The sequence below is a fragment of the Lagopus muta genome, chromosome 2 (assembly GCF_023343835.1).
Source record: "Lagopus muta isolate bLagMut1 chromosome 2, bLagMut1 primary, whole genome shotgun sequence".
Lineage (NCBI taxonomy): Eukaryota > Metazoa > Chordata > Aves > Galliformes > Phasianidae > Lagopus > Lagopus muta.
Window position 1 is genome coordinate 78,878,136 of NC_064434.1, and position 20,328 is coordinate 78,898,463.

At 36.7% G+C, this 20,328-nt stretch overlaps 1 protein-coding gene across 7 annotated transcripts in view; it reads left to right on the forward strand.

The window, feature by feature from the left end:
- BIRC6 (baculoviral IAP repeat containing 6) overlaps positions 1–19,580 on the forward strand; it is a 167,700-nt gene extending 148,120 nt beyond the window's left edge. For all 7 annotated transcript variants that reach the window (XM_048938004.1, XM_048938007.1, XM_048938008.1 and 4 more), the window contains exons 67-74: positions 1,679–1,824; positions 3,340–3,450; positions 4,626–4,843; positions 5,454–5,615; positions 7,507–7,584; positions 14,375–14,563; positions 18,232–18,366; positions 18,898–19,580. In XM_048938004.1, coding sequence (XP_048793961.1) covers positions 1,679–1,824; positions 3,340–3,450; positions 4,626–4,843; positions 5,454–5,615; positions 7,507–7,584; positions 14,375–14,563; positions 18,232–18,366; positions 18,898–19,074 — 1,216 coding nt within the window. In that variant the 3' untranslated portion in view covers positions 19,075–19,580. The remainder of the gene's footprint in view (positions 1–1,678; positions 1,825–3,339; positions 3,451–4,625; positions 4,844–5,453; positions 5,616–7,506; positions 7,585–14,374; positions 14,564–18,231; positions 18,367–18,897) is intronic.
- The last annotated feature ends 748 nt before the right edge of the window (positions 19,581–20,328 follow it).

A 20,328-nucleotide genomic window follows, 5' to 3' on the forward strand; every position in this document is an offset into this window, starting at 1 on the left:
TGTAAATAACTGAATATATGTATATAAGGTAGTCCTGAAGCAGCCTCAACTGTGCAGGATTCATCACAATAAGCTGATATTCTAATCTAGATACCAATAGATTTGAATCAAGTAAGGATAGGAAGGCAAAATGAGGAAAGAAATTTTTCTCCAAGATTTTGTACTAAAGAGTATAAGAGTTCTACACCAACAGCAAGCACTGCTAACTGTGTACACCTCTCCTGGAACTGCTGCCTGCCAGCGTGTCTGAGATGTCAGTTATCACCGATGTTTAGTGAACTCAAATACACATATCAAACCTTAACACGAGCTATTTAAAAAATCTTGGCTTAGATTTCCACAAGGAAAAAGGCAGTGATAAGGACTTCAGATGGTGTAAATGGGAGAGGCAGCTGCTGTTTTTTAAACTGTTTCTTAAACTCTGAATTATGCTGTTTGCCTTCAGTGTGTTCCTCCTGACTTGGAGGATCTGAAAGCTCAGAGTTGCTTGAAGTCATCAATGGGCTAACATCAGTTTGGATCAAGTCTGGAACACAGAAACTGTATCATGCTGCAGTAATGAATTTTGTTATTAATGTGCTCTAGGGATGTTTTTATTTTATAAGGTATAGTGCAAAGACTTTTGTTATTGATGTAATCATCTCTTTTGAATACTTTAGAGATTAGTTATTTCTGCATTATTTACATCTAGTTCAAAATAAAGCGTAACTGATATTTATCAAAATATATGTTTGGAACATCAAAGCATTGCATTGCTAATTCTTCTTGCTAAGGTAGCTTTGTTTTGCTTCTAGGTATGGTAGTGGGAAAGAAAGCTGCTGCTTCTTGGCTGTTTATCTTGTTTAGATCTTCACCATAACTTTGTTCATTTTAAGTGATGCAATGCAGAGCAGTTTCCCAGGCTGCTCCTGTAAGGGCAGGTTAGGCTGAACACTCAGTTCAGATTACATTTGGAGTCTGTATGGAACTGAGTCAATGTCCATTTTTATTAACCATCTTTTCAGTACAGCATTCTTTTCTCCACCACACATGCACCATGCCATCATCTACTGCAGGAGCAGTGAGTCTCTGTGGGTGTCGTCACCTCTGCAGGGAAGCATCTCTGGTGACTCGCAAGGTTGTAACCTTCAGCACAGTGCAGACCTCAGGTTATAGGCTATTGCAAAGGAAGGATCTTTCTGGGACCCTGAATCCTTCCATTTAGTGAATGAGGATTTTGAATCTATCCATTTAGTGAACAAGGATCCTAAATCCTTCCATTCAGTGAGCTGATGTGACTTGCATCAGAACCCTGCATTTGTGATACTGGTTGGAGAATTTGCAGTTGTTCTGTGTTCTGGTGGGTATAGAGATATTTTAAGAAGAGTCCTCCATAAAGGAGAAAGAGGCCTTGAACTCAGTGATCCTTATGGTTCCCTTCCAATTCAAGGTAATCTGTAAGTGATATTAAAATATTTACAGAAGAGAGCTGGGAGGATGAGGCAGGGAGTGCTCATTACCATTAGAATCTCTAAGTTTTGCAGTATAACAATGTAAATTTATTCCAGCTCTTAAGTGTTAAATTCTGAAACAGGCAATGTTAATATTAAATATAACATCTTCATTTCAGTAATTGAGTATTGTGCTAAGGACTGAGTTATCACAATCAAAATATATAAATATGTTTGTACATCCACAGGTCTAAAAAAGACAAGGCTAAAGCAGGGGTAAAGCCCGATACTTCTGATCAAGAACCAGAGGGACTGACACTTTTGGTACCAGACATCCAGAAGACTGCTGAGATAGTTTATGCTGCTACCACCAGTTTACGCCAGGCAAACCAAGGTAAAATAGAAATACTTTTATTTGTTCATTGACAGATAATTTAAAATTGGTTTAAAAGCAAGAGAAAAGACTTCCCCCCAGCTGCAGTGACTGGCTACATTTTCAAGTGCAGCTGTCTGGAGCTTTGCATTAGTCTTAAATTCTAAAATCAGGATATAGAATAAATCAAGTTAGAGGACATCTCATAACCTTCTGCACCGTTATGTAGTACATTGTTTTTCCTGTTAGAAGACAGGAGATATAACCTATAGTAGCAAGGCCTCTGCTATTAAAGCTAAACCTTGTGAATTAGCATGTTTATAGGCAGAATAAAAATCTGAATTGCGGATTGAACTGCATATAGCCAACCAACCACCTGATTGTCTAGTAAGGAAAACTAAGGAGAAGTGATGTAATTGGTGAGAATGTGTTTTGTGAAGGAGTTTATAACCAGCTCCTGATACTGGATAGTGGGTAAAAGAATACTCATGGCAGCACTGGTCTTGAATTATTCCTGAGCTGAGATAACCATCTTTATTTAGCTGTTTGGATAATGAAAAGTAACAGTGAGAAATGTGGAGATGGCTAAAGAGGTTAAGATCAGAGGCAGCCTGGCCTGCAGCAACCATGCCCTGGTCCATTTAGTGATCTTAAGGAATGTAGGCCTGGCAAAGACTGGAGTCAGGACCCTGATCTTCAGTAGAGCAAACATCAGGTTGTTGAAGAAATTGTTGGAAGAGATCTCTTGAGAGAAATGTGCTTAGGGACAAAGGAACAGAACAGAACTGGCAGCACTTTAAGAACGTGTTTCTGATAGCATAAGCTCTCCATCCCCCAGAATAAGAAATGAGACAGAAGAGGCAGCAAACCAGCATAGCTGAGCATGGAACCATGACCTCAACCCTTCCCCATACTCCAGTTGCTGTGTAAAAGCTTTAAATTACTACTGCTGCCTGGAAAAGGAAAAAAAAAATAGTAGCTGGAGCATCTCTCTCCTATGATGAAAGGTGAGGGAGTTGGGATTGTTTAGCTTGGGAAAGAGAAGTCTTCAGGGAGACCTCTTCATGATCTTTCAGTAATTGGAAGGAGCTTACAAGCAGGAGGGAGGCTGATTCTTTACACAGGTAGATAGTGACAAAGGGGTATGGCTTTAAACTGAAAGAGGGGAAGTTTAGGTTAGATGTTAGGAGGAAATTCTTCACTCAGAGGGTAGTGAGGCACTGGCACAGGCTGCCCAGAAAAGCTGTGGATGCTCTAAGACTGGGCTTGATGGGCAGTCTGATCTAGTGGTTGACAACTCTGCCCACAGCAGGGTGGTTGGAACTGGATGATCTTTGAGATTCCTTCCAATCCAAGCCATTCTGTGATACTGTGAAAAATGGATTTGTATGTTGTGAGTGATCCCCAGTATTCAGAATTCTTTGCAGATACTGTAATCATAAAATGTCATTTCAAGATAAATAATCCCCCAAATGTTTGGTGTATTTGCCCCAGAATTACATTAACTACAAATAATCATCACATTTTATTTAACAGAAAAGAAGATGGCTGAATATTCCAAAAAAGCTGCTGTGAAGCCCAAACCATTGTCTGTTTTACGCTCTCTTGAAGAAAAGTATGTGGCTGTCATGAAAAAACTCCAGTTTGGTAGGTTGAGAAGTGTGAATGTATTTTAGAAAGCGTGTGCATAAGAAATAATCTGTTGCAATGATACCATAATTATATTTTGAAATAATTTTAAGGTATTTTTAAATGATACTTTTCATACATGGAAAATTATACAAGTCGGTATTCTCAGGTTGCCAGCTAATGTGGTCATTGAACAAATAGGAAATGTGTTACATTATCTGTATACTACGTGAATGGAACCAGTCACAAAATTCAGATATGATGTTCATATTTTCATTCCAGTACTGATTTGTGAGATTTTCAGTCCTGAGATTCTATTGCAACATTAGTTCATATATAAAAATAATTTTTTTAAAGCTTTTATCAAGCCTTATTAAAAGTACATTTTTTAAAAATATGGCTTTTATTTTTTAAATGGAATAGAATTCAGAAGAAAACGTGTTAGAGTAAAATGGAACTGTCGCAAACTTCATTCTGTGCTTTTTTGTGAAACTCAGTATGTTGCATTTGGAAAAAACAGGGAGAATCAGTGCTCATTTTGGCCATAAGAGAATGTGTTTGAAGAAATTCATAAAGAATAGTATCTCATCCAAATAGAGCTGTAAAATTATTGCAGACACATATTTATGAATATTTTTTGAGTTGCAGTGACAATATTTGCAGTCACATTTATTTGCTGCTGTATTTGTAAGGGATTTTCCTCACAAGTGTTTGTGGAGTTGTATGCCAGGAATAGGCAGGTAGGAAAGTTTGTAATGGCAGCTTCTCATTCTGTCAGCCAAGCTGCAGATTTTGTATATTAAATGACTAAAGAAAATTAACCTCACTGTAATTTTGTATGATCCTCTAATAACATTTGCAACCACGACACAATTAAATGCTGTTGGCACTAGTAGCATTATTATGTATTTATAAATATCATTGTATTCCTGGCCTGGAGAAGCTGGTAGCCTTCCAAATCAGAAATGGCATACATTGGACAAGTTGCATATGAGAGCTTCTAAATTTGCTGCAGGAGTTCATTTAACTCAAGACTGGTAATGCTTTGTTTTTTGAGATCACTGTTAATTCCCAAAGTGCACATTTTCTTGATACACATTTCCTGATTTTAAAACTCAGAATCTTTATCCAAGACTGATCTGTTCTTAACTTCACTGTTTTCCTGAGGCTTTTTTTTTTTTTTTCTCTTCTAGATACATTTGAAATGGTTTCTGAAGATGATGATGGAAAATTGGTTTTTAAAGTAAATTACCACTACATGTCTCAGGTAAAAAATGCAAGTGATGCCAACAGTGCTGCCAGAGCCCGACGTCTTGCACAAGAAGCTGTGACTCTTTCAACATCACTGCCTCTCTCATCTTCATCCAGTGTTTTCGTACGTTGTGATGAGGAGCGGCTTGACATTATGAAGGTAATGTTTTTTTTATTTCCCTCTTTCAGCTCAGTGGATAAGAAGATACAGAAGTATTTCATTTGTACTTCAGTTGTTATCTCAACTTCTAAACTAATATAGTTGGTGGTATTTTAGTCTGATGATTTTTCAAGAACTTGATGGGCATCCGTCTACCAATAGAGGACTTTGTTAGCGAAGTAGACTTAATAGGACAGGGTTTGTTCTTTAGCCTCTCTGAAAGGAAAAATGTAGTTTTGCTACTCCATTGCAGTCAAAAGTGTATCTTTGTATGCTACGTTATTAAGTCAGTTAAAAACGGTAGGTATGGAGAAATACACTGAGCACCTCTTGTCCTGAAGCAAGAAGGCAGACATGTTAGCGCCTTCTGTTTTGCTTTCCGTTTGTAATCTGTAAGGAGAAATGGACATTAGCAGGGGATCTTCAGTTATCTAGACTACTGAAATGAACAGACTGATAGCCTGTATGTGAGGATGATATTTAATAATAATTTCTGATAAGTTGTGTTTGGAAATAAAAATTATTCCCGTAATTTGCAGAAATCTCAACTGGATGACAAATATAAGGTTTCTTTCTGAAAACTGTTTTTTTGCTTTCTTAACGTTGGTAGGTTCTCATTACTGGTCCAGCAGACACCCCTTATGCAAATGGGTGCTTTGAGTTTGATGTGTATTTTCCACAAGATTATCCTAACTCCCCTCCACTTGTGAATCTGGAAACAACTGGAGGCCACAGTGTGAGATTTAATCCAAATCTCTACAATGATGGCAAGGTAGGTCAACTTTACTCTTGTGAAACTGATGAAACTTCTCCGTTTAAGTTCTTTAGTGGTTTTGTGTCTTAAGCATGATGATTCTGATCTTCCAAGATTAAACAGTTTATGAATGGGAGGCCAAAGTACTTTTACAAAGTACTCGTTTACTCAGTACTTTGCTTCCAGTCATGTTTGCCCCCAGAATGTGGTATGTTTTGTATTCTGGGTTTGGCAAACCTGGTAGTTTGTCCAAATGTAGGTTGCTCATTCAGATGCTCTGTGATTGTGTGTGTGTGGAGGCAGGTCCTGCTGTCGTGCAGCCGTGGCCAGCAAGGTTTAAGAAAAGGGCAAGGGTTCATCAGCAGCTTAACAGGCACCTTAGTGAAAAAAATGTACCACTTTGTCCAATGACTTCATGAAAACCCTGCATGTCTTCATCTATAACGTTGCACAGTACTGAGTTCTACTGCTACTCAGTGGTATAGCAGTTTCTTTTCCAAATTTTCTTAAGAAAATTTGCTCATAACTGACTCTTAATTAAAATATTCAAGTGTGTATAAAAAGCTGAGAGAGGTATTGCACACTCCCTGAATTTAGAGGTGCTTGGTTTGGTTTTTTTTCTCCTTTTACAATCAAATGATCAGCAGAAATGTTCTTTTCCACTTACTTTCCTTGCTAAATTAGTGAGGCAGAGATCTATTTAAGCTAAGTGACCCAGGATTCCTTCCATGGACAAAGTGTGTTTCATATCAGTTGCAACTAGTTGCATTTGCCAAGTACTTTGTCTCTCTCTCCATGCAAAAGTGCTTTTTCTTAAAGGGAAGAAAAATTATCCTTTATAAAAGCAAATGCAACTCTAAACAAAGGATTGAATAACCATTTTGCTTTAAAAAATACTAAAACTTTTGGAAATTATATTAAAAGCTGAAGCAAATGATGAGCTCTTCCTAGCCCCCAGTCTCCATGTTGTGGTGGTATACCCCATTCTGAAGGTTCCAAAAATGTCATAGAAAATCAGGTGTGTGCCAGGGAGATGCAACTTCCACATATATCAAAAATAAGCACGTATGAAATTCTATGTAGAACAACCAAAATGGTTATCTGTATATCTCCACTGAAGACCAACAAAAAAGCTTTGACTGTACCAGAGTGGCACTCAACTTCTTTAATGCAAGATGTTTATGGCCAATGGTTTTCCTTTTTTCCACTGCCTTTCATGGTTCCCCTTGCTTACTGTTGTCAGAAGCTATATCTTTCCTTTCCATTACTTGACACAGAGTTTTTTCTTAACATAGACACTGAATGTAATTCAAATTTGAGAATGTCTGTCCTTTTTCTCATGCTTTGCGTTAAGTCACGGTGAATACTCTTATCTAGATTTCTTATATTTTGACTCATTGCATTCCCTTCTGATTGTTCCATTCTCATCATGATAAGGTTCCAGAACTCTATCCACTTGACTACAAAAAATTCAGATAAGTCATAAGAGTTGATAAGTGTTTTCAATTCCTTGTTAGTGTGACAGAGAGCACCTCTGAAATGCTTAGTCAGAATGATTTTCTTTAAAAACAAGTGTTAGAACAGTATTTAAAGAAGAAAATAGAGAATCAGATATTAATGATTCATTCATTTTTGGAGCCACTAGAATCTGTAAGTTTTCTTTGAAGGAAAGTAATGCGTTTGTTTTGTTCTTTTATCAGTGTATGATCTTCTTCCTTATCCTCATTACTTTTATCCACTTTCATTTCAAATTAATTTCATAGGAAATAAACTTGTCTTTTGCAATGAAGTTACACAAAAATTTGCCAAAAAAAAGGGAACTTGATGTGAAGCTAACATATTGTTCTACCCAAGCAAAGCAAATTTATTATAGTATTTATCTGTGGTATTAATCATGTGACTTTCTCAGGTATGTTTAAGCATTCTTAACACATGGCATGGGAGGCCAGAAGAGAAATGGAATCCTCAAACATCAAGTTTTTTGCAGGTGAGTATTTCTTGTTTCTCTTCAGTTTGTCACGGACAAACTGAAGTCTGTCAGTCTTAAGACTTTTTCTTTCTGATTTTACTCTGGAATTTTCTTCCTTGAGTAAGGAAAAACAAAACAGTCGTCCATAAAATGTCTTATTGTGACATTCCTGTTCTTTAACTGGTACTAACCTGTTCATCTGAAATGTCTAAGCATTATTTTGCAAACAGGCTGGAATTTAGTTCACCTATGTATTAGGTCAGTAAGCAGGGTCCAATTGAGAAGCTGTATTAGTAAGTGTTGCTATTTAGAAGATAAAAAGCTGCAACAATCAGTCTGATTCCCGAGGAGTTCAGAGCATGGGAGAATTAACTCATGTCAGATTCATGAATGCAGGTAGATGTATCTACATATGAGTCTTTCAGTGCACGGTGAAGGAGCTGTGGGGGAGTTCATAACAGTTGATTGTTACTTCAATGTTATTGTAAGGATGAAATTAATATGCTGTGAATGTCCAGCACTCAAGCCATTCTCAGTTTCTCTTGAGGAGTGCCTCTTTAAGCTGATTTTTTTTTTAGTCCCACATGTATATATCCTTTTGTGGCACTGGGAGCATATATTTGTATATTTGTTTAATAATATTTGTTTACGTATACCCAGGCAGTCATATTTAGCAGCTACAATGGAGTTAAATAACTGCTTGAATTTGTCAGAAGCTGGACTGAAAACTCACAGAATACAAAACTCCCAGATCTTGTCTTCCTTCAAATGTTTTCTTGTATTGGCAAATGCTGCAAGGTTGAGAAAAGCTGTCTCACCTATGTGAGGATCACTTTAATGCAATAAAAAAAAATAAATCCAAATTATACTTTTGAAAAATGTTGCAACTTTACAATAAAAAACCAATCTTGTCTTATCTGGCAAATCCTCGCCTCTTTTACTCAGAAGTTAAATATGAATAGCTGATAACTTAAAACTAGTTAACTTTCATAATAGGTGTGATCCGTCAAATACAAAAAGAGTTACATCTTATTGATTTTGAAAGATTGCCTAGAAACAATTCCAACTGATTCCACATTTTTTGACTTGTATGTGGAAATCAAGAAAATTACATTGAACCCGGCTGGACTGAACACTTGTAACCCAGTCCAATATGGGCACCTTTTGTTCAAGGTATCAGAGCATCCAACTTAAACTTTTAAGGGAGGCTGAGAGCATGTTGTCTCTTTTGGTACTTCGGTGCTCTTGTAAGTGTGGAGATCTATCCTCATAGAGTCTTACCTATGAGATTATCTTACTCAGATTTTTTCACCACTTCACTTTCTTCAGCTATAAACCGTTCCATAATGCCAAGTCTTACTGGTTAATTTCTGTAGGTTAACTGGAGTATTAACATACTTGATCCTTAACTACAGGCTTTTGATTGCAGGCAGAATGTTTTTTTTTGTTGTTTGTTTTTTGTTTTTGTTTTTTTTTTTTTTGAGGAAAGTTTCCAAGCTAAAAGATCCAACAAGTGATTAAGTGAATAGGATCAAAAGTTTATGGTGGGGATTTTTGTGCCACTTAAGATGATGTGGATAAGATCCGTGTAACTACTGTACATATTAATTGGTTGCATGGTACCTTGTTTGCAGCCACTTTTTTATGCAATCACGGAATGATGAGCCACTTCAAGTTACTTAAAACTCACTGGAACTGCTGCATAGTGTTAGACTCTATCAGTGTGATTGTGCAGAAGTAAGTTGCCAGTAAGATTAATTCAGCTGTGTACAGGCAACCTATCATCTTAATGGCTCATAATCATTTGATTTACATAGTTGTCAAGTGAAGCAACATCCCATTTATTATATTAAGAAATCTAGACCTTTAGACTTCCCTTAATTTTCTCCTAAGTGGCCAATGGAGTTGTTATCCATGTTTAAAATAGTAAAAATAATGGAAGATACTATTTTTATTCTAACAATACATAACAAACCAGCAAGCTGCTTTCAGACGTGATATGCTTTCCCCATACACTTGGATTTTTTTACATGTTGTAGTATGATCTTTCAGTAAAATTCAATATAATAAAGACAGTCCTTATAAAAATGTTTTGAAAGGCTGCTCTGACTGAATGCTTTTATAAGGAACAATGGCTTGTGGTTAGCAGTGAGGTAGCAGCATAGGGTGTGAAAAAACCTTACAAGTGCATTTAAGTTTTGATGTTCTAGATAATACCTTTCTATAAAATCAATGTTTGGGAGAGGTGAGCTCACTGATTTCAATATTGGTGGGTGCTGTAATTTTCCACAGAGCCATATAATTAGCATTTGGAAATGAGTACAAAGTATAGTGCCAATTGCGATAGCTTTCACAGACAGAATGTGCGTGGTGCAAATTACCTTCCTTACTATCTCTGTAATGTAATATTTTGGTATGAGAAACTAACTTTTAAACCCTGGGATTTTTTTAATAAAGTTTTTGCATACTTCAAAACAGTCTTAATTGAAATTACTCTTGAATTGGGACAGCTCTAAAAGTACTTTGCTAAGTTACTTAGAGAATTCAGAGCAATCGGGTTTGTCTTCAGTTCTGAAAGTAATTTTGTGTCCATTCTCATTTTGTATGTCTTGGGTCTCCAACTACAGCCAACTAGAAACAATTATTCTCTCAGAAATCTTCTATTTCCAGCAGAAGATACTTGTGCTGGTACAAAAAGAAAGAGGCACCTTGGAGAGAGAGGGAGAATGGCTCTAAAGTAGGAGGGCAGGGCTGGCTTTTACACTAGCAGGAAGTGTTCACTTGAATTATTTCACTGAACATTCAGGTTTTGTTTCTTAAATTGAGCTTGAGGTGCACATACTGAAGTTGGACTTTGTGTTCTGTAGGGAGTCAATTCAGTCTGGCTTTGAGATGCTCAAAACTGAAACATATTCTGCTGTATTTATAGTCTACCACCAGTCTTCGCTTTGGTGCTTGATTTTCTTACATATTCATGAGTGTTGGTAATCAATTATGGAAATCATATAGGGTGAGTTACAGGTGATATTTTTGTGGCTCTGAAAGGTCATTTCACTTTGTTCAAGGCTTCTGGATAGCCCTGGAACACTAGAAAAGAAACACTGGCAAATTACTCAAAATGCTGTTTTCAACCAGTATTCCTTTTGGTCTTGTCTTGAAGAGTTGCTGTTTGTGCAGCTCATTCCTAGTACCACATGGACTGGCTTGGATGATTTATTTATTTATTTATCTATTTTAAGAAGACTCTAAGATGGCATCACCTACTGGAATTCATATTATGTCTATATCTTAAGCTATTTATGGTGATGATAAAGCTCCACATTCTAAGAGATGAACAATTGATGTATACTAGTGAAAAACTGTAAAGGTACTCCTGAATTCTACAAGAAAACTGAGTAGAGGAATAAAACTGAGGAGTTAAAGTATAGTTGTGCTATCTTTAGTGACAATCAGTGATAAATTAAATTAGCCCAGAATTTATCAGGATGTACTAGGTTATGATAACTGTCTGAACAGTCCTTAACATTTTCAGTTTTCTGCCATAGGAATGTGTTAAGCAATAAGCACATACATCATGCAAAATAACAACTTGCAATGATTTATTCAGGGTTCCCATGGCACTTTCTCATTTTGTTCCTTGGAATAGTTACTTCATAGCACAAGGTAGATTTCCTGTTCCAGATTCTAAAGTACTATGCACTTTGTGCTTCAGCATATTAAGTTGAAACTCTTCAGCGGAAGCGATTTCAACTTGTTCAGGAATTGGCTTTGGAGAGCTGGTTGATTAGTCCCCTAAAAGCTTAGCAATTATGTATTCCATGTGTCAAATCAAAGAAGAGTGGCAGAAAGCCAGCATGAGTAAATAAACAACTCCTGCCTAAGCTCAACTGCAAAAAGAAAGTACACAGAAGGTATAGGAGGGAATGGGCTTCATGTAAGGAATATAAAGGCATTGGCCAAATGGCTCAGAAAAATCAAAGCTTAGCTGGTGTTGAAAATGACAAGAGAACCAAAGATCAAGAAGGGTTTCCTATAGGTATGTTGGCAGCAAAAGAAAACAATGAGAAGTTGTGGTCCTGCTGCTCAGTGGATCAGAAAATGTAGTGACAGAGGACATGGAAAAAGCAGAGGTAATCTCTTCATCATTCCTTAGGGCTAAAATTTGCCTGCCCTTTTCCATAACTTCCCTCGGTCTGTGAGAAAGAGGAATTGCCCTCAACAGAGAAAATAAGTATTCAAGGCAACTGGACCTGCAAGATCATGGAACCAAATCATCATGGGAGCTAGCCAGTGCCGTTGCAGATCTGTCGTCTCTCATCTTTGAGAAGTCGCAACTAGCATGGCTGATTCCCGATGACTGGCCAATCTCACACTATTGTCAAGATAGGCAAGAAGGACAGTCTGGGGAGCTTACAGCTTGCTTAGCAACACAGGAGTCCTTGAGAGAATTATGAAACAAATCTTCCTGAAAGCTATTTTCAAGTACTTTGAAGACAGTAGTTAATATGGATGTACTGGGGTGATAGAGCCTAATGAACCAACTAGATGTCTACTATGACAGTCGGTCTCTGCACAAGGGGAGAGCAGTGGACATAGTTTACTTTGACGTCGGCAAAACCTCTGCTCCAGTCTCCTTCAGTATCATAGCCAAATAGGTGAGATATGGATTACAAGGTAGAGCGGAAAGGTGGCAGAACTAGTGGCAGAGAGATGGGGAAGGTATAAAGAAAATGGAGCCAGATACCTCTTAGAGATGCAGAGCAACAGGACAAGTATCTAATGACATAAGATGGCACTTGGGAAATGTTGATAAAATATTAGGAAGAGCTTTTTCATTATGAGGGTGACACTAGGATAAACGTCCCAGGGAGCCTGTGGAATTTTCATGCTTGGAGATGTTAATGCTCTCTACAAGGGAAAAATATGATTTGGAAGTCTAAGTTGTAGTTCTTTACATGGTATATCTTTCCCAACATCCAACTTTGTAATCAAGAGATGAAGTTTTGAACTATAACAATAAAACTGATGTAGATAGGTATTAAGAAAGCTAATTTTCAGTGAAGTACTTTTACTTATATGAATTTATTAGATTTGGTTGCTAGAAATTTCATACAGCATTTAAGTTCAAAATGCTAAAGTTTTTTAGAGCTAAAGTTTGTGAAAGTAGTAAGGGAGTTGTTGGAAAAAGTTCTGTCATTTCTCCCCCCAAGACAAAAACACTTTGTAGATTAAATAGAAAACAGCTGGAGGATGAAATAAATTGCTTGGAAAGAATTAAGTACTGCATGTTTTTTTTCTGACTCAGAGATGGAACTATTAACAGACCACCCAAAAACACTCCAGCAATTGACTTTTCTGACCCAAATTAAACTGGAATATCAGTTTGGAGTTTTTTACTCATTACAATTATTATACATTGTAACAAATGCTTATTAAGGCCAAGAAAGTACAGTGCTGCATATAGTCAAATTTCTCTACCATAGCTATTTAGAAATTATATATTTAAAATATAAAATTCAAAAAAGCAAAAACTGAATTATTTCCAGACACATGCAATGGCCACAAAATACACAAATCACTACAACTCCTTAGGTATCTGAGCTGTTGGAACAGAATTAGATCACTCTTTTCCCTTATAGTGTTATAAATGACTGTTTTCTTGCTGAGATCCCATTTGTGCAGAACATTCTGTATATTTTAATGTATTTATCTGCATTTTTACTTTTAAGTGTAAAGGAAGATAGCCATGGCTACTTCTTCTATGCATGGCAGGGAAGGGAGGCAATATTTAATTTTCCACCTCACCTCAAACTGGAGAACTCTAGTTTACATTTCCCACTACACAAGCATGTGCTCTGTCCACCATGACAAGGCTTTGCTGGGCTAGATTGCCTGTCTGTACTACAGTTTGAGCACATCAAGTATACAAATAGGAAGTGTCATGGCATCAAAAGAGCTAAGGATGTGGTTCCATGAGGTGGTGGTGAGATGAACTTAGGTCATTCAACTCCTTCTTAGCCGTTGTTTTGAAAGAATTTACTGTTTAGACGTTGTGTCTTTATAGTCAATAAACATGACAGAGAGAGTGTGGAAAGCTGAAACGTTTATTTGCTCGTGTTGCTACAAGAGAAAATCTGTGAGAATGCTGCTGCTAAGCACAGAGCACAACTACCTGGTTGTTGGGGCACTGCCTTCTGAGAGAACAGCTCTCTGTTGCTGACACGGTATCTATCTGATGTAAACTGTATGTTCTGCATGTTCCAAGGAAAAGAGTGGCTCCTTTCATACAGATTTGCAAACAAGACTCCTAAATTAGGGGATACTCCTAAGCTTTAAGTTATATCTAGGCTGGGAAGAGAGTCAGTTCTAGAACATTTGCACAGACCTTTTATTTTTTTTCTTTAACCTACTGCAGCGATACCTCACATCTCAGTATCATTCTGAGGCATGTCATAAGAAAGGATCAAGAATCTTTGATTTGACTTGATAACTTAGCTTTCTTTCACAAAAGGTTGCAATTAGAAATGCGTTGCTCTAAATGCTTTGTTTTGCTTATTTTTATATATTTTGAACTTATTTTTTACATTTTCTATGTGTTTGAACTAAATTTGTGATAAGTAAGCATAATATTTATAATGTGTAGTCATGGTTTCCATTTAAAAACACTGACATTCCCTACTTGCAAATAGTCTGTACTGCAAATAAGAATGCTTTGTCATGTGTTTTCACATACGAGTAAGCAAAATTACGTATATTTTTAAAAGCACGTGAATAGCAGTTCTAATACATATATTTTTTCTTTTAACAGGTATTAGTATCTGTCCAATCTCTTATACTTGTAGCAGAACCATATTTTAATGAACCTGGTTATGAACGATCAAGAGGTACTCCAAGTGGTACCCAGAGCTCCAGAGAATACGATGGAAATATACGACAGGCAACAGTCAAGTGGGCAATGCTTGAACAAATCAGAAATCCATCGCCATGTTTTAAGGAGGTGGGCTTTGTGAAACTAAATATCTTGTTCATGTCAGAATAGTCAAGGAAACTCATCTTGTCAACATGTTCCTGTTCATAACTGCTTTTTAGTACAAAGGATCACTGTTCAGTGACTCTTTCCACTGTTCAGTGGGAATGTTGAGAGTGATGCAAATACCTGGAAGCATGTCTTGCATGAGGTGTCTGGTTTTTGCTTTATTCTTTTTATTCTCTGGCACAGCTGACTCTGGAAACTGAACAGAACAAGAATGCACCTGGCTTTCACAGATCCCTTTCTGGGAAAGGGCTGTGTAAACAAACTGGAAGTGACCTATAAGTCAGGTTTGGTGCTCAGGTTGATTAAAGAATGCTTCATCTAGGTTGGCTCATTCTTAATGCCAGGTGATGCCTTTTACATCCAAATGACAGCTGTTGATCAACCCTAGATTGGACGTTCAGTCTTTGTTAATCAGCTTAGGTAACAATGAAGTATTTTTCTATGAAACGTGAATGTGAAGCATTTATTAGGAAACGTTTTGGACACTACACTAAAACAGTGCAAATTGGAAAAATACTTCCAATTTCAGCCTTCACATTATTCATTTTAAAATGCCTAATTTTTTGCCTTTGAAAAGAACTGTCTTGATGTTGATAGAACAGTACTAACCTTCATCCACACTGCCTTAAAAACTTACTTGAAAAAAACTAGATTGTTTAGTATTTTTACTTGCCTGAAAAACAGATTAAAACTCAGAGTATCACGGAATAACTTAGGTTTCAGGGACTCTCTCTCATTGTCCCTCGCCCAATTCCATCCCTGAAGTGAGTCCATTTAGGTTGCTGGGGTTTCAACATGCATGGCAAACAATTCCAGAAGAAAAAACGTGGAAGTTAAATGAAGTAAGAGAATCTGTATGACTACTAATGCAAAATGGTTGATCAAACAGTCCTTGCACAGTGCTACCAGCCAACAGTTAGAAAAAAAATGCATTTTGCTCTTGACCACAGAAATTCTTGCTACTTCTAAATTGAGGTGTGGAACTGTGTAGTAGCATCACCTGTGCTTTCCATTGTTTGCATGCTAAAATACCAAAAAAGTATAATTATTTTAGGATTATTCACATTAGTAAGTGTGACATCTGAGTAGGCAGGTAGTCTCTCATCCCTTCCTTATAATCCATAAAAACATCCTTTGGAATGCAGAAAGCTTTTCCCACTTAAATTACTCAGTGTCTTACAGAATGAGAAGTCGTGAACATTTAACCTGTATAAGAAGTTAAGTGTTCTGTCCATTTACAGATGGAAAATGATGTGCTATATACTGTGGTGTTTTGTATTACTGCAGAAAAACATGGTTGTCATTCTAAGCTATTTCTTGTATGTTTTACTCAGTAAGTTGAAGACCATGATAGTGCCATGACACCTACTCAAATAACTTCTGCTAGTAGGTACTTTCTTATTTTTAAATGTAATAATTGCACTTTTGCAAAAATTTTCTCCAGTTGTCATCACTTGAAGTTACATGAAGATGTTATGAGTTGGTGAGCTCTGACAAGAACATTACATCTTTCTCTTCCTGTACATAGAAATTAAGGATATATAATTTACAGGATTTGATTACTGAACCCCAGTTTGCTGCTATAGCATTTTGAAAAGAATCTTAAGAACGTTACATGATTATTTTGTAGCTTAGGTTTTTACTGCTTTCTATGAAAAAAAGCTTGTAAGCTGACATCCTGCTGCTCTTCAGGAAGGTAAAGTAATAAAGTGCACCCAAACAGTGTTGTTTCAATGGAAAAACAATCATTCCATGAGACCAGGGGACTTAGCACGTCATTACCAGAAGACAGATGTTGAAAACAATAAAGCTACTAGCTTCCTAAACACAATATTTGTCACTAGGACTGAGTTAAACTAAACCACACAAAATGTAAATGTGAAGTAACATTAAGAAGCAGATATCAGTTTGCAGTGGTATCTTGGACATTTGAAACTCCCATCTGTGAGCAGATAACAGTTTTGCTGCAGAGAAGAGAGCTGGCTAGCACTTAAGAGCTTTGGATTCAAAGCTATTTTGTTCTGGTTTAGATTACTGCCCACATTTCCCAAAGTACAATTTTCATTTTTCCCTGTGTTTTCCTCAGTTATTTTTTTTTCTTCCAGATGCTTTTAGGATTCTTTAGGATAGTACGATTAAATCCTCAAGACTGTGAGAATAGATCTAAAGCTATGATATCTTGCTTCGAGGAGATGCTTGAGGCTAACATAGCTTGCATCTGTGTTAAAAATACAATCATACACGATTAAGCATGGGGTCATACCTAGTGCTTTACCAACTTATGAGAACTCCCTCTGTGCTTGATTGAGTATATACCCCCTATCACTGAGAAAAGTGGCGTTTATGTTTCTTTACATAGCACAAAAACAAAAGGAGATTATGCACTGAGAAACATTACATTTTTCATTGATGCAGTAGCTGAATTCATTGGAAGAATGCTACATTCGGTTTGTAGCCTGTCCAAATGAAAATAAGTTCTCAGAGCAGATTATCTGAGCGTTTCTCTGAGAGAACAGCTTGCTGTTATGAACTGTAGGACTTTGTAGGGTTGTGTTAAGAATAATTGGAACAATTACAATTCAGCAATACATTAACACCTGGAAGCTTAGTCTAAGAAAGAATATACATCCTTCCACTCACACTACCTTCTGTCTTGGGCTGTCTTCCCTTCTGTGTCTGAAATGACAAGAAGACCCAAGAGATCTGAACTGCCAGTCTGTGGGAGTTCTCCCAAACTCCATTATGGATATAAGGAACGCCTCTAGAATTGGAGCCTATTAGGCTTTCAGTATGCAGTTTTTCCTTAGACGAATAGCTATATTCTCTAACCTCTAGAGGGAGAGATTATTTTCTCAATTATATTGCAGTGTTGCCAAGAACCCACTGTGCTCAATAAAAATTTCTGTAATGTTATTGTTTCTTTCACCAGGCAGAGTTTTAAAAATCTTTTTAAGGCAAAGCCAACACTAGAGTTTCATAACTTTGTATGCTTTGTTGGTGGTAGGTTTTAGTTTGGGGAGGGGTTGTTTTTTGTATTATTTTGTTTCTTTTTTAAACTCCACCTAGAAATACCAAAGTTTCTGTGTAATCAAATACTGGCTCACAACATGGGTGCAGCTCAAGTACTATTGATAGGGAATTGTAGTGTCCTCAATGATGCTGCTCATGCCTAGAGAATGTAACTCTCATTGTTTATCTTTCTTACAAGCTGGTAATTCTTCTCTATGCAGAAGCATATTATTTTTCTGTGCTTAAACTGCTCAAAGGGTTTCTGCTCATCTGCTTTCTGTTCAGCCAGCAAGCAGTCAGTAACGAGAGAAGATAAGGTACTTATTGAAGAAGCATAGGTGGGAAGTATAAAACAGGGCAGTGAAAGCAACAGTGAAAACCCTAACATTTTATCTTGTATCCTTGCACATATGTTAATGTAAGTGCACATACATAGTGCCTGCATGGTAAGATCACCTTTGGACTGGAGAATATCTGACATTCTGCTATCACTTTGCTGTTCTGCCATCTTACAACTCATTGTTCGGTGCTGAATTATCCTTACAATGTTTTGGTTTTTTTCCTTATCCCTTTGAACTTATGAAAACCCATGTTTTTTCATCCCAAATATTTTCTTGCAGGTTATCCACAAACATTTTTACTTAAAAAGAGTGGAGATCATGGCTCAGTGTGAGGAGTGGATTGCAGACATACAACAGTACAGCAGTGACAAACGGGTAGGCAGAACTATGTCCCATCATGCAGCGGCTCTCAAGGTGAGACTTGCTTTTATCCAGAAATGACGAGTAGCAATTAAATTGTACAACAGCTGAGTTTTCTATTAACAATGTCTGAAAACCAAGGCTTCACCACTGTCAAAAGCTGAAGTTTAAGTGCAGGCCACTTTTTCAGTTTTTTTCCTACAAGTAAGATCTTTATTTAGTTCTTGTCTTGCCAATTTTTCCATAAATTTTTATATAATTTCAGTTATAACAGTTTCTGTCATGATCAGAGAACATAAATGCATCTCAAATGCAAAAGAAATAGCACAACATTTACACTGATGCGCTCGTTTGCTACAGTTTTACGCACTGCCTTTAGTTTGTCGTCAGTAGCACCTAATTACTGTCACTAAAAGGAAAGCACCAGTCCTTAAATGTGAACTGTGAGAAACCTTTATCCTGGCAGTGAAATAAGACATTAAAACCTTTGCTACTTACTCCCTTTGTTGGCTTCTGTTCCCTAAAACTGTGAGAAGTTCATGTTTTAACTCTGGTCTGTAGCACTGACTACTTCTTTCTATTTAGCGTCATACAGCTCAGCTGCGAGAAGAACTTCTGAAACTTCCCTGTCCTGAAGGACTGGATCCAGACGCTGATGACTCCGTGGAAAAATGCAGTGCCACGAGTTCAGAAGAGACTCTGCTGCACGAACAGGTGAAACCCAGCAGCAGTAAAGATATCCCCACTGATTTCAAGTTATGAGTTGCATTGACATGGACTTTCTAGACACAAAGGCTTTGAAGCACAAGCCAAATATGTCAATATTTGTATGTAAGAAGCTAATTATGTAATAGGCAATGAAACTGAAACTATACTATGCCCTTACGGATATACAGTTTAATTCAAGATGATCTTTTATTTACCTGTACAAGAGTGTAAACTTTTTTGTGCTTTTATTTTTCAATTGTGAGAACCACTGATTGGTATGTTTAAAAAAGTTATGTATACAAGAAATGGATAAATCACTGATATATAAGGGAAAACTACCTTAGGAAAGAATGTTTACTGAATGTTTATTATTTTTTTTTACTTGTAGAGTGAGGGCGGTTGTAACAAAGAATATATATTGGTCATTCTTACAGCTACTATTTAAAGTCAGAAAATTTTCACTGAATTTGATAGATTTTACGTTTGGCCATATATTCATGCTCATATTTGATTCTAAAGAAAACCTCCTGTATACTTCAATAAAAGTTAAATGGACATGATCCCTCTTTTATGATTTACTGGTACATTTTTTAAATAAACTGCCATAAAATACATTATAGCTGAAAGCTTGCACTTGTATGACTGAATTCATTGCAGTCAACATATTTAATTTTATGCTTACTAATTCTAAAATGCAGTTGAAATAAATGCACATGGTTTTACCTCATGCCAAAATCTGGACTTCTGAATTCATCTTTTGTTTAGCTAATTTAAGCAAGCTAACAGTGTTCTAAATTTCTTAAGGGCTGTTGTGGAACAAAGTCTGTTTTCTGTTGAAATGTCTGATTTTTACATAATAATAATAATAATAATAATAATAGTAACTACTTTAAGTACTGACAGGCTACTGATGTGCCATGTAGGACACTTAACGTTCTGTAGATCTTGCTGCATAGGCTTAGTTCTGATTTTACTCTTGCAGCCATAAGTCCCTACCTAAAAAGGGATTTCCATGATTTAATTATCAAGTCTCGCTTTTAAAAATTAAGTGATAGCAATGAACGTTACACTAAGTAGTCCTTGAAGGACTAAAAAGATAATAGTGGCATTACCTCAGACTAAATGATCTGTTGTATTGATAATACTACAAGTGAGGTTAAAAAAAAAAAGAAAATCCTCTACTTTGTTTTCTATTTGTTCTTTGTTTATAAGTATCACGCTGGAATTTTTTCACTTCTTGTTTTACAGTGTATCATTCCTAATCATTAAAAGTGGCACCAACTGAGGTTGTGTTCTTATGCTGATGGT